Genomic DNA, 13,170 nt, shown 5'->3' with positions numbered 1-13,170 from the left:
AGCTATTGCGTGTACTTCACACAATGATGAGGAGGTGCAAGAAAAATTAAGACAGCCCAGCACTATGGATATTTTTGCAGATTTCAGGGATTCTACTGTTAAAAGATTTTGTCATTCCAACAGACCAAGATACGAAAGTGTTACAGAAAGATTTCTTTTACGGACCACTCCAATTTAAGCTGGTGATGAGAGTCTAATGACGCCAAGAAGAAAACATTATCAGCAAAATGCAGTCTAACTCTAGGCTATACCTTAAAATTCTGATAATACAAGTCAAGAATAGGAGAAGAAACAAGATACATCTTTGAAGGCGTCCAACAAAAGTCCACTTTAAATCAAGCCAACTTTAAGGCAGAAACACAAACACAACTTTCACTTCCAATACAGCAACAGAAATGAACATAGACACAGCACACAGGAGCCACATATTCAGATGCATTCTTTTGTAAGACACGAAGGTACTCATTCATAGGCATTCTATAAGTTTATAAAGCTATCCCAGTGCTTCATTTAAACATCAACCTTGTGAGCTTAAATCTAATAATCTTATCATTTAGGTCATACTGCCTGTATGGTATGAGTTGCTGCTAATGGACTTTTAAAAAACATTCTGGGAATGAACATGTCTCCATAGGGTAAAAATTTAAACACTTCCAGAATTCCGTGAAGGTGAGCGGAAAGCAAATTGGGGTTTACCAAAATTAATATAAATATGATTAACTTTTGGCCCATTAAATAAATGAGTCCGGAAAATATTGTGCCAAGTTTACAATGTTTAATGTTTTTTCTTGCCACCATTTACATATCAGAACTCTACACTAATAACAGCAACAACAGAGATATCACTCTTAATGCATGATATAATTCACCTACAGTAGATCAGCTCCATTAAGTATTTAAAGTTTTAAAAAAAAAAACACAACACTCTCAGACATGATTAATTCAAATTCAAAGTGTCAGGTGGCCAGAGCCAATTCCACCACCACAGAATACAGGTAGGAACTAACACTCAATAAAGCTATAATTTTCTGTGCACTAAAGTTTTAAGTAACAAACATTTCTATTTTCTTCATTTATTGCAAAAAACGTTTAATGCTGGAAGTGAAACTAATGTTTTGATTACTCATATCAAATGAGGAAACTATGTTCTAGAAAAAAAAAAAAAAAAACAATCTTCATCAATAGTACAAAGGTAAAAGTTACCCTGGCTGGGAAGCACCATAGGTTCCTGTTGAATTATAGGAGGCTCCTGGTGAACCATAAGGTTCTCCTGGTGAATCTCTAGATGTTCCGGTTGTACTGCAAAATGCTCTGGATGAACCTGAAGTTCTGTCATCTCGGGCTCTTCTTTAAAGTGGTCCATCAAAGGGGAAACATTAGACATCTGGTGGTACTGAGCAGCCTGCAGTGCTTGAAACTGTTGAGTTGATTGGAACCTGTTTGGAAACAAGACAAAACATCAAACATAACTTACGAAAAAGAAAACAATAATGATCCTTTAAAAAGCTATTTCTTTTCCTCTCTACCAAAGCCAATAAATATGTAGCAGCGTATGTGTCAAAGTATGTAATTACTGAAAATAAGATAGATAAAAAGTGTATATGCACAGCACAATCTGATAAAAGTAATTTGAGCAGTCTGTTCAGGCACTTCTGATTTTAAAATAAAAGTAAATTAGATAATGGGTAAAGGAATTGTACTTGTGTGGCTTTGAAGTTTAAATTTAAGGCAGCAAGATACTAAAAGGATGATTTTTTTAATTAAAAAAAGCAAAGAATAGAACAGAATATATTAGTAAAGGACTATAACATTATATGTAGGTTGTCTGCGAAACAGTAAATCTGGAATAGGGCATCATTAAAAAATACATCCATCCAAAAAACATGTTAGACACATAAAAGGTTATTTCATCCATTTTCTAATGCAAGAGGAGTAGCCCTAATCCAGAAATCCAAAATCCAAAACTTTGAGTGACGACATAATAGCACCTATGTTTTGTTTTGTTTTTTTTTTTAACTGCTGTATGAATGTGATGGGCAGATGCTGCACAACAATTTCAAAAATTAGGGAGGCGGGGAGGGTAAAATTATGACTCCTGCAGCTTAAAAGTGACACGCAAAAAATGTTTAAAAAAAAAAAAAGAAAGAAAAACAAAACACCATAGCATGACAAAAGTGGAAAATTCCCCATTCAACACCAGATTTATAAAACAATCTTTCGTGAAAAGTTACGTATAAACATTTTGGCTCTTTAGGACAAATGTGCAGCATTAAACCTCTTTAAGAGGAACTAAAATTGAGTATAAACATCTTATTCATCACTATTGAGATTTAATATGTTTGTCACATCAACACACATTATAATAATGGCTCGGTGATATTACTATATGTGAAAGTTATCATTTAGCTAGTTTGGATGAATTCCCTATTTGAACAAGGGTGTAACCCCAGATATCTCATTATGTATATGAAAATATTCCAAAATTTGAAAATGATCAAAAATCTTTTGGTCCCAGGCATTTTGGATTAGGGATAATCAACCTGTATTTAAAATTTAAATGATTGAAGACTGACCATCAAGCCTTAGAAACAGTATAAAGAGATACTGTATTTCAAAACCTTACAAATGACATATAAAAAAAATGGATGTCTTTTTGACAGTTAGGCGAGTGTGATTATGTGCATGAGTTGTCTCTGTGATTTTCTGTTCCTTGATCATGGGTTTGCTGCTGCCTTATCTCAAAACCTGCCAGGAAAGGCTCCAGTGTCCTGCATTCTTAAACTACACTATTTGTTTTGAGACTGTACAGATGGATTAAAGGTTACCCTTGTACCATTACTTGTCCAAGGTGCCTTTCAGACAAAATGCATGTTACAAGCAAGCAAATTCAGGTGGCCTCAAAATTGAACTGCAGTCCCTACAAATATCCACCGATGTGGCTTGGATGTGGGACGTGAAACGAAGGGATTCACTGAAGGCAAGAAGGCACTTGGAGGAGAAATCTAACACCATATACTTTCATTCCAAAAAATATAACTGAGAGAAGGTTACAAAGTGCAACACATCTATCTTTATGAAACTACATTCCAATCACATTCCCCATAGAGCAGTGAAATGACACCACAAGGACAGGAAAGGAGCAGGTACGTTAACCTCAGCCATGTGGTACTACTGCTCTACTGTGAAGCGGTTGACTTGCACATCGACTTTGTGTCTTTATGTACTTATTAGTAATGCCTGTACTTGAATTTTACCTGAAATCATCTCTCAACACTCTGCATTTGCACACAGTAAAATAAACTGAACTTAAAAGAACATTAAAGGTAGCTCAATTCATGCAGCTCTCGTCAGATTTGACTAAGATAAACCCACTAATCATGTGTCTAACAAGTTCATGAGCACAATCCTAACAGGTTTAAAACAGGAGAAATGTTTTTCATTTATCAGCTCTTTAGCATGGTGCTGGTGAACAACATGAAAAATCCTCATTTTGCTCTGGAATCACAAAAGGCCACAGTCTCTAAACTTTACTCTTTTTCCTGATGTACAAAATTCCTTACTGAACATATCAGGCAGAATCCAGAGATCAGGTGTATCATTACACTCAAAACCGACAGACAAAATGTCAATTGTTCACTTTCCATTGGCAACATCACAGTGTCTTTGGCAGACCTTTAATCAATGACAGCAAACACCCAAATCGGTGAAGATCTGAGTGAGCTTCTAGGTCCAAGCCAACAGTGAGAACCCAAGGCCTCTGTGGTTCTCTCTGTACCCTTCCTCTGAGTTTGTGAATAACCACCGGCGGCAGAAAGTAAAAATAGTACCATGCCAACCAAACAAATTCCACAAGCTGAAGACAAAGTTCCCCTCCTCTCATAGTTATATTCCCGGCATGAAACAATGAAATACTGTACACTGACATGTCAAAATGGGTTTAGAGACAGAAACAATAAATTACCGGCTGCATAAGCAGAATGGAAAAACACCAGATTCCAGGTTCAGATGTTACTTAATTTTCATCTGAACTACTCTTGCTTCATGGAAATAATATGGAGAAAAATAGACTTTTTGGTTACTACTGGTTAATTATATAAAAACTCAGCAAGAATTTGGGAAAAGAGATCCATCTCTGAAACATAAACATTTTTCCATATGCTATCTTAACATAAATAATACTGTATAAGAAGGATGAGGCTGAAAAATATATCAAACAAAAGGGATGCGAGGAGAATCTTTTTATTGGACAGGGCTTTAATAATAGGGTATTGTACCATGTTAGCCATTATGAATATAGTGAAAAGTCAAGCAAAATGACACCTTTAATTGGCTAACTAAAAAGATTACAATATGCAAGCTTTCGAGACAACTCAGGCCTCTTCTTCATCTTGCTTGAAGAACGGGCCCGAGTTGCCTTGAAAGCTTGCATATTGTAATCTTTTCAGTTAGTCAATAAAAGGTGTCATTTTGCTTGACTTGGACTGGGCTTGAATTTTATGTGTGACAGAGAGGAGGATCTCCCCCCTTTTAACAACAAATAAAAAAAATCATCATAGATACCTGAAACTACAAACTAAATACATTCAGATTTATTCACTGACATTTGCTCTCCAGTGACTGAAAAATGAATACTGCTTACAATTAAAACTAAAAAGAAAACATCAAAAATTAAACCTTTGTCCATTAATTACTGCATATTAAAAAATTCAGAATGATTTAATTTATGCACTCTTTTGAAGCAATACTTTTCTCATACCAAGTTTGTTAGAGAAATTACAGGTTTGTTTACATTTGCATTTGTGGTATTTATGTTGACATTAGCAAAATACCCATACTTCGCAGCGGAGAAGTAGTGTGTTAAAGAAGTTATGAAAAAGAAAAGGAAACATTTTAAAAATAACGTAACATGATTGTCAATGTAATTGTTTTGTGACTGTTATGAGTGTTGCTGTCATCAAGGCTTTGATTATCATTATTTCTTTCAATCAGGTTTGTATTTGGAGGATATGTTGTGTTCAAGTTACATTCCGTGTTTGTCAACTGTTGTAAAAAATAACAGGTTTTATTCATCAAAGTGTTCACTACCCAAATCGAAGATGTTTAACAGGCATTCCCAGTATTAAGTTGTGGATTTGCCTGCGAATATTTAGCTGCAGCAAATCTATGAACTTAATTTAAACTTAAGCTTTACACCTTGCTTTCCTATTGATATGTCTACAAAAGCTTGTTCATCTTCAGAGGGTAAACAGCTCGTCTTCGGTTATTGTCTTGTTGGAAGGTAAACCTTCGGCCCAGTCCGAGGTCCTTAGCACTCTGGAGAACGTTTTTGTCCAGGATATCCCTGTACTTGGCCACATTCATCTTTCCCTCGATTACAACCAGTCGTCCTGTCCCTGCAGCTGAAAAACACCCCCACAGCATGATGCTGCCACTGCCATGTTTCACTGTGGGGACTGTATTGGACAAGTGATGAGCAGTGCCTGGTTGTCTCCACACATACCGCTTAGAATTAAGGCCAAAAAGTTATATCTTGGTCTCATCAGACCAGAGAATCTTATTTCTCACCATCTCAGAGTCCTTCAGGTGTCTTTTAGCAAACTCCATGCGGGCTGTCATGTGTCTTGCACTGAGGAGAGGCTTCCGACAGGCCACTCTGACATAAAGCCCTGACTGGTGGAGGGCTGCAGTGATGGTTGACTTTCTACAACTTTCTCCCATCTCCTGACTGCATCTCTGGAGCTCAGCCAAAGTGATCTTTGGGTTCTTCTTTACCTCTCTCACCAAGGCTCTTCTCCCCCGGTAGCTCAGCTTGGCCGGACGGCCAGCTCTAGGAAGGGTTCTGGTCGTCCCAAACATCTTCCATTTAAGGATTATGGAGGCCACTGTGCTCTTGGGAACCTTATGTGCAGCAGAAATTTTTTTGTAACCTTGGCCAGATCTGTGCCTTGCCACAATTCTGTCTCTGAGCTCTTCAGGCAGTTTCTTTGACCTCATGATTCTCATTTGCTCTGACATGCATTGTGAGCTGTAAGGTCTTATATAGACAGGTGTGTGGCTTTCCTAATCAAGTCCAATCAGTATAATCAAACACAGCTGGACTCAAATGAAGGTGATCTCAAGGATGATCAGAAGAAATGGAAAGCACCTGAGTTAAATATATGAGTGTCACAGCAAAGGGTCTGAATACTTAGGACCATGTGATATTTCAGTTTTTCTTTTTTAATAAATCTGCAACAATTTCAGAATTTTTTTTTGTCTGTCAATATGGGGGTGCTGTGTGTACATTAATGAGGAAAAAAATTAATTTAAATGATTTTAGCAAATGGCTGCAATATAACAAAGAGTGAAAAATTGAAGGGGGTCTGAATACTTTCCGTACCCACTGTATATGTACGTAAGTAGGATTCAGTTATGACCGTTACGCATAGAATTTCGAAATGAAACCTGCTTAAATTTTGTAAGTAAGCTGTAAGGAATGAGCCTGCCAAATTTCAGCCTTCTGCCTACACGGGAATTTGGAGTGAGTGAGTCAGTCAGTCAGTGAGTGAGGGCTTTGCCTTTTAGTAGTATAGATGAGCTGGTAAACACTAATGAATAGTACTTTTTATGAACAAGTCCAATTAATTCAAATTTCAAATGTGATACATGATACTTAAATGTACCCTCCTTTTTAGGTATGCCCCAACTTTAAGACTTCCTTTATGAAATCAAACTTGTCAACTGAATAAAATAGGATTTCAAAATCTTATTTGCAATGAGAGAGGTCCGTGGCAATACACATCTTTAGATAAATAAATAAAAACTCTGCAACTCAGGCTCTGAGGGTATGTGTTCTCAAGTGGCCCTGGGATGTTTAGTTGGGTTATTGGGGCTGATCATGCTAGCATGGGAGTGTCTGTGATTGGTTCTAGTTACCTCATTTACTTTCCACAGGTCAACTGAGATGCCATGCCAAAAGGGAGATAAAAGAGCAGTCTGATATTGAGAGAGAGAAAGGAGAAAGAAGGTAGAATTAAGGAGTTCAAGCCAGCGCAGTGATAGGAAGAAGGAGGTTGATGGCCTTGTAGATGAGCAAGCAATCGACGCACCAAGGGTGGATCATTCCCCGCTCCTTCTAGTGCCTAGAAACAGAACAGCTCCTTGGGATCAAGCAGGCACAAAAAGGCTAATAAGGTATATGGAGGGTCTGGGTTGGAGAATCAACCAACGGAGGCTGCTTGTTTACCCTGGTTGCAAGACCTGAGTACAGTGAGCTATGGAGTTGGATATTGGACGATGCACTGGGCTCAGGAAGAACAATAGAAAGAACCCAATGACTGCATGTTTTTTCTCTGGTCTTATTCATTGATTTATTTATTGATTGACTTAACTTAAATGAAAGAGTACCTGTTTAAATGGATCATTTATTATGTATTTAATGATTGGGCAGACTGGTGACTCTAAGGCTAGGGATATGCGCCAACAATCGGAAGGTTCAAATTCCCATAAACAGTGAAAAGTGATTCTACTCAGTTGGGTCCTTAAGAAAGGTCACCTGTAATTACTTCATCCTGGGTATGACATTAATCTGCATTGAGCCCTACAAGCTCCTCCAACTGGATTGACACTCCAGCTACCATAAAAAAAACCTGACACTGTTCCAGTGTGGTGCTGAGGTGTCACATACTGCACTTGGGTCCAAATTCAGGTGGTTCAGCATGCGGAAGGTGCAGCACTTTAGTCCTACCTACTGACTGTGTGTGTGTCCTCATTTGCCCTCACTCATCTAAGTTCATGACCCATGTGTTAATGCAGAATAAGTCAATGAAGTGGACTGAATGTAAGTGCAGAATTTATTTGTAACTGGAGACAGCATTATATTTGTTGCAGTGTCTTTCAGATATACATTTATTTAGTTTACTCATATTTTAGTTGTTATACTAACAAATGTTATTATGCTTTCAAAAAACTAATGAAAAATTAACTTTATGTTTTCAGGAATTAAGAATGCTATTTCAGGAGTTTATCTATTTGTGGATCCATAAGATCACATGCTTCCTTTAACATATGACTGGAGAAATTTTGTATTTTGAAATATTAATGAAAAGTTTTAACACACTAACTACAAAAAATATTTTAGAACTAGTAACGGCATACTGCACGATAACGTGCAGTGAACACACTTGACTTGAGCATTCATAGTTTTCAGACTCTTTCTCTGTCTAGCATTTGTTTGCTCAGAGGTTGATGCGCTTCTTTTCTCCACCCTAGCGGCCTGCTGCTTCTCTTCTTTTGTCGGCATCTTATTGCGTTAAAACTGACTAAGTTACAAACCGGATTCCAAAAAAGTTGGGACACTACACAAATCGTGAATAAAAACTGAATGCAATGATGTGGAGGTGCCAACTTCTAATATTTTATTCAGAATAGAACATAAATCACGGAACAAAAGTTTAAACTGAGAAAATGTATCATTTTAAGGGAAAAATATGTTGATTCAGAATTTTATGAATCCCAAAAAAGTTGGGACAAGGCCATTTTCACCACTGTGTGGCATCTCCCCTTCTTCTTACAACACTCAACAGACGTCTGGGGACCGAGGAGACCAGTTTCTCAAGTTTAGAAATAGGAATGCTCTCCCATTCTTGTCTAATACAGGCCTCTAACTGTTCAATCGTCTTGGGCCTTCTTTGTCGCACCTTCCTCTTTATGATGCGCCAAATGTTCTCTATAGGTGAAAGATCTGGACTGCAGACTGGCCATTTCAGTACCCGGATCCTTCTCCTACGCAGCCATGATGTTGTGATTGATGCAGAATGTGGTCTGGCATTATCTTCTTGAAAAATGCAGGGTCTTCCCTGAAAGAGATGACGTCTGGATGGGAGCATATGTTGTTCTAGAACCTGAATATATTTTTCTGCATTGATGGTGCCTTTCCAGACATGCAAGCTGCCCATGCCACACGCACTCATGCAACCCCATACCATCAGAGATGCATCATATCTGAACTGAGCATTGATAACAACTTGGGTTGTCCTTGTCCTCTTTGGTCCGGATGACATGGTGTCCCAGATTTCCAAAAAGAACTTCGAATCATGACTCGTCTGACCACAGAACAGTCTTCCATTATGCCACACTCCATTTTAAATGATCCCTGGCCCAGTGACAACGCCTGAGCTTGTGGATCTTGCTTAGAAATGGCTTCTTCTTTGCACTGTAGAGTTTCAGCTGGCAACGGCGGATGGCACGGTGGATTGTGTTCACTGACAATGGTTTCTGGAAGTATTCCTGAGCCCATTCTGTGATTTCCTCTACAGTAGCATTCCTGTTTGTGGTGCAGTGTCGTTTAAGGGCCCGGAGATCACGGGCATCCAGTATGGTTTTACGGCCTTGACCCTTATGCACAGAGATTGTTCCAGATTCTCTGAATCTTCGGATGATGTTATGCACAGTTGATGATGATAGATGCAAAGTCTTTGCAATTTTTCGCTGGGTAACACCTTTCTGATATTGCTCCACTATCTTTCTGTGCAATTGTGGGAATTGGTGATCCTCTACCCATCTTGGTTTCTGAGAGACACTGCCACTCTGAGAAGCTCTTTTTATACCCAATCATGTTGCCAATTGACCTAATTAGTGTTTATTGGTCTTCCAGCTCTTGGTTATGCTCAAATTTACTTTTTCCAGCCTCTTATTGCTACTTGTCCCAACTTTTTTGGGATTTGTTGACACTGTGAAATTTTGAATCAACATATTTTTCCTTTAAAATGATACATTTACTCGGATTAAACGTTTGATCTGTCATCTACGTTCTATTACAAATAAAATATTGACATTTGCCATCTCCACATCATTGCATTCAGTTTTTATTCACGATTTGTTTAGTGTCCCGACTTTTTTGGAATCCGGTTTGTAGTTTTTGTGTTGCAATTACTTAGTACGTTTTCTTTAATTCTTTATTTAAGCTGGCACTTACATCTTCAATCTGCCTCAAGAATGATTAGCGAAGGTGGTAGGGAATGAGAATGGCACCCATACGCATGCGCCACACGGCCGCCCTGCTGCGTGCTGCCGAGAGTTGATTCTACAATAAAATAAAATAAAAATGAAAAGAGTAATAAAATTATCACCCCAAAAGTGGATAGTAGACATCATATAGTATATGTGTACCAAATTTCAAGCCAATAGGTGAAACGGTTTGCGAGCTACAGGTGATTTGAAATCCTGCACAGACAAACAAACAGCCACGGTAGCGTATTATATAAGCAGCCCAGATAAGCAGACAGCAGAGGAGACTTTGTGCCAGCAAAGCAGTGGGTCCAGATGGAGTATCGCCACGACTGCTGAAGGCCTGTGCTTTGGAGCTGGGGAGTCCTCTACAGCGCATCTTCAACCTGAGCCTGGAACAGGGGAGAGTCCCGAGGCTTTGGAAAACATCTTCCATCACCCCAGTCCCAAAAGTATCATGTCGTAGTGAGCTAAACAACTTCCGGCCTGTTGCTCCGACGTCACATGTGATGAAGACCATGGAACAGCTGTTGCTTCACCAGCTGAGGCCACAGGTCCACCACGCCCTCGACCGTCTGCAGTTCGCATACTAGGAAAAGGTGGGAGCAGAGGATGCCATCATCTATATGCTACATCAATCCCTCTAACACTTGTACAGAGGCAGTGGTGCTGTAAGAATTATGTTTCTGGACTTCTCTAGCGCCTTCAACACCATCCAACCTCTGCTCCTTAGGGACAAGCCGACAGAGATGGGAGTAGATTCATACCTGGTAGCATGGATCATGGACTATCTTAAAGACAGACCTCAGTATGTGCGTCTCGGGAACTGCAGGTCTGATATTGTGGTCAGCAACACAGGAGCCCCACAGGGGGCTGTACTTTCTCCGGTCCTGTTCAGCCTATATACATTGGACTTCCAATACAACTCGGAGTCCTGTCACATGCAAAAATTTGCAGACGACTCTGCTATCATGGGCTGCATCAGGAGTGGGCAGGAGGAGGAGTATAGGAAACTAATCAAGGACTTTGTTAAATGGTGCGACTTAAACCACCAACAACTGAACACCAGCAAAATCAAGGAGCTGGTGGTGGATTTTAGGATGCCCAGGCCCCTCATGGACCCCGTGATCATCAGAGGTGACTGTGTGCAGAGGGTGCAGACCTATAAATACCTGGGAGAACACCTGGATGGTAAATTGGACTGGACTGCCAATACTGATGCTCTGTGTAAGAAAGGACAGAGCTGACTATACTTCCTTAGAAGGCTGGTGTCCTTCAACATCTGCAATAAGATGCTGCAGATGTTCTACCAGACAGTTGTGGCGAGCACCCTCTTCTATGCGGTGGTGTGCTGGGGAGGCAGCATAAAGAAGAGGGATGCTTCACACCTGGACCAACTGGTGAGGAAGGCAGGCTCTATTGTAGACATGGAGCAGGACAGTTTGACATCCGTGGCAGAGCGATGGGCACGGAGAAGGCTCCTGTCAATAATGGAAAATCCACTGCATCCATCGAACAGGATCATCTCCAGACAGAGGAGCAGCTTCCTGTCGCTCTCCTGCTCCACTGACAGACTGAGGAGATCATTCCTCCCCCACACTATGCGACTCTTCAATTCCACCCGGGCGGGGTAAATGTTATTATACAAAATTATTGTCTGTCTGTTATACTTGCATTTTTATCACTCTTTAATTTAATATTGTTCTTTATCAGTATGCTGCTGCTGGAGTATGTGAATTTCCCCTTGGGATTAATAAAGTATCTATCTATCTATCTATTTATCAAGATGATGATGTGCAGCTGTGTGTGTGTGAAGTTGGCATCCTGACCCAAAATTGGTTCTCATCTTGACATAATGTAGCTTGGAAATACAGACTCCCAACAACCCTGAACTGGAGACATCGGTAAGAAACTGGATGGTTGGATGGACAACCAAATATTGGGAAGGCATATAATACAAGGATAAATGTAACATCTCCATTTTTTATTTGTAGCTCTATATAGTGCTGTATTAAAAGCAAGCTATCCTGCCACTCACTGACTGATTGGTCACATCATTGTAATTTAAAAGCATACAGAATAAAACTGGCAATAATAAACACCTATTTTTTGCCCAAAAAGCAAAGCAGGAATTTCCTCCTTCATTAAACATTTAAAAAAAGGCAGGAATACTGCAAATGTGTCACTTGTGTCCCTACCAAGTAACTTTAAATGACCTTGGCACATTTAAAACATTCAAAAAGAAGCTCCCATCTCATCTTCAACCACTGGTCAGCCATAAACAACAGATAAAGAACACAGAGTTGAAAAAGGAAATGACTTACAACATGAACAACAGGTATACAGAAGAAGAATATACATCTAGGGACAACTCACTAAAATCTTGTCAATGTAAAGTAGCAAAATTCATTGCTGAAAAGGCTACATCCAACTGGCACACAGTTTCCTCTAGTCAATATGACAGAAGTGGATGCAACCAAAAACACAAGCAAAGCAAAATCCTGTTGTCTAATAACAATTTTTTACTTGATCTCAATTTTACTTGATCTGTTAAAGGAACCTAAACTACCTACCTTTTACAGCACCAACAGACAATGGTCACCATATGCAGCACATTAACTTTACATCATGGCCCTTCTGTGAACTTTTAAGATTTAAACTCGAGATGGTAGCATTTTCCTAATGAAATACTAAACAACACTTCCATAATTATATTTTATAAACAAATTGTTAAGTAAACATTGTTGATACTATTAATAATTAAACATGCATACATTGGAGTATAATAAAAGTATTGTCAATCAACTGTTTATCAATCAGTTTATTTTTATTACTTCATGTTCTGGGTTAAAGTACTATTTTACTGTATACTCGGTCATAATATAGCCGATTAATAAGTGTTTTGGAAAATCTAGGGAAAAAGTATATCATAAATTACTTTTGGTCTTATTAAAGTGGTTTAGTTACTTTTAATATTCATCATTTTCAGAAAACTCACCCCTGATTGCATCTTAAAGGCACCTTTTGGTTTTAAATGCTATTAACACTAAAAAAAATAATGACCACTTTTGGGGTAATGCATTAACTCATGTTGCGTAGTCAGATTACTTTTTAAAATAAAGTACAACCTAATGCAATACTTTACTGATGTAAAAATAAATGTTTACCTAAAATAAAACAGGT

General features: G+C 38.8%; 1 protein-coding gene across 1 annotated transcript in view; it reads right to left on the bottom strand.

The window, feature by feature from the left end:
- LOC120534315 (G/T mismatch-specific thymine DNA glycosylase-like) overlaps nucleotides 1-13,170 on the bottom strand; it is a 40,586-nt gene that overhangs the window by 23,918 nt on the left and 3,498 nt on the right. The window contains exon 3 of the mRNA XM_039761811.1: nucleotides 1,204-1,436. Within this exon, the coding sequence (XP_039617745.1) occupies nucleotides 1,204-1,436 (233 nt within the window). The remainder of the gene's footprint in view (nucleotides 1-1,203; nucleotides 1,437-13,170) is intronic.

Source organism: Polypterus senegalus, chromosome 8, assembly GCF_016835505.1.
Source record: "Polypterus senegalus isolate Bchr_013 chromosome 8, ASM1683550v1, whole genome shotgun sequence".
Classification (NCBI taxonomy): Eukaryota; Metazoa; Chordata; class Cladistia; order Polypteriformes; family Polypteridae; genus Polypterus; species Polypterus senegalus.
The sequence above is the reverse complement of the archived record's forward strand: the minus strand, read 5'-3'. Positions and strand labels throughout refer to the sequence as shown.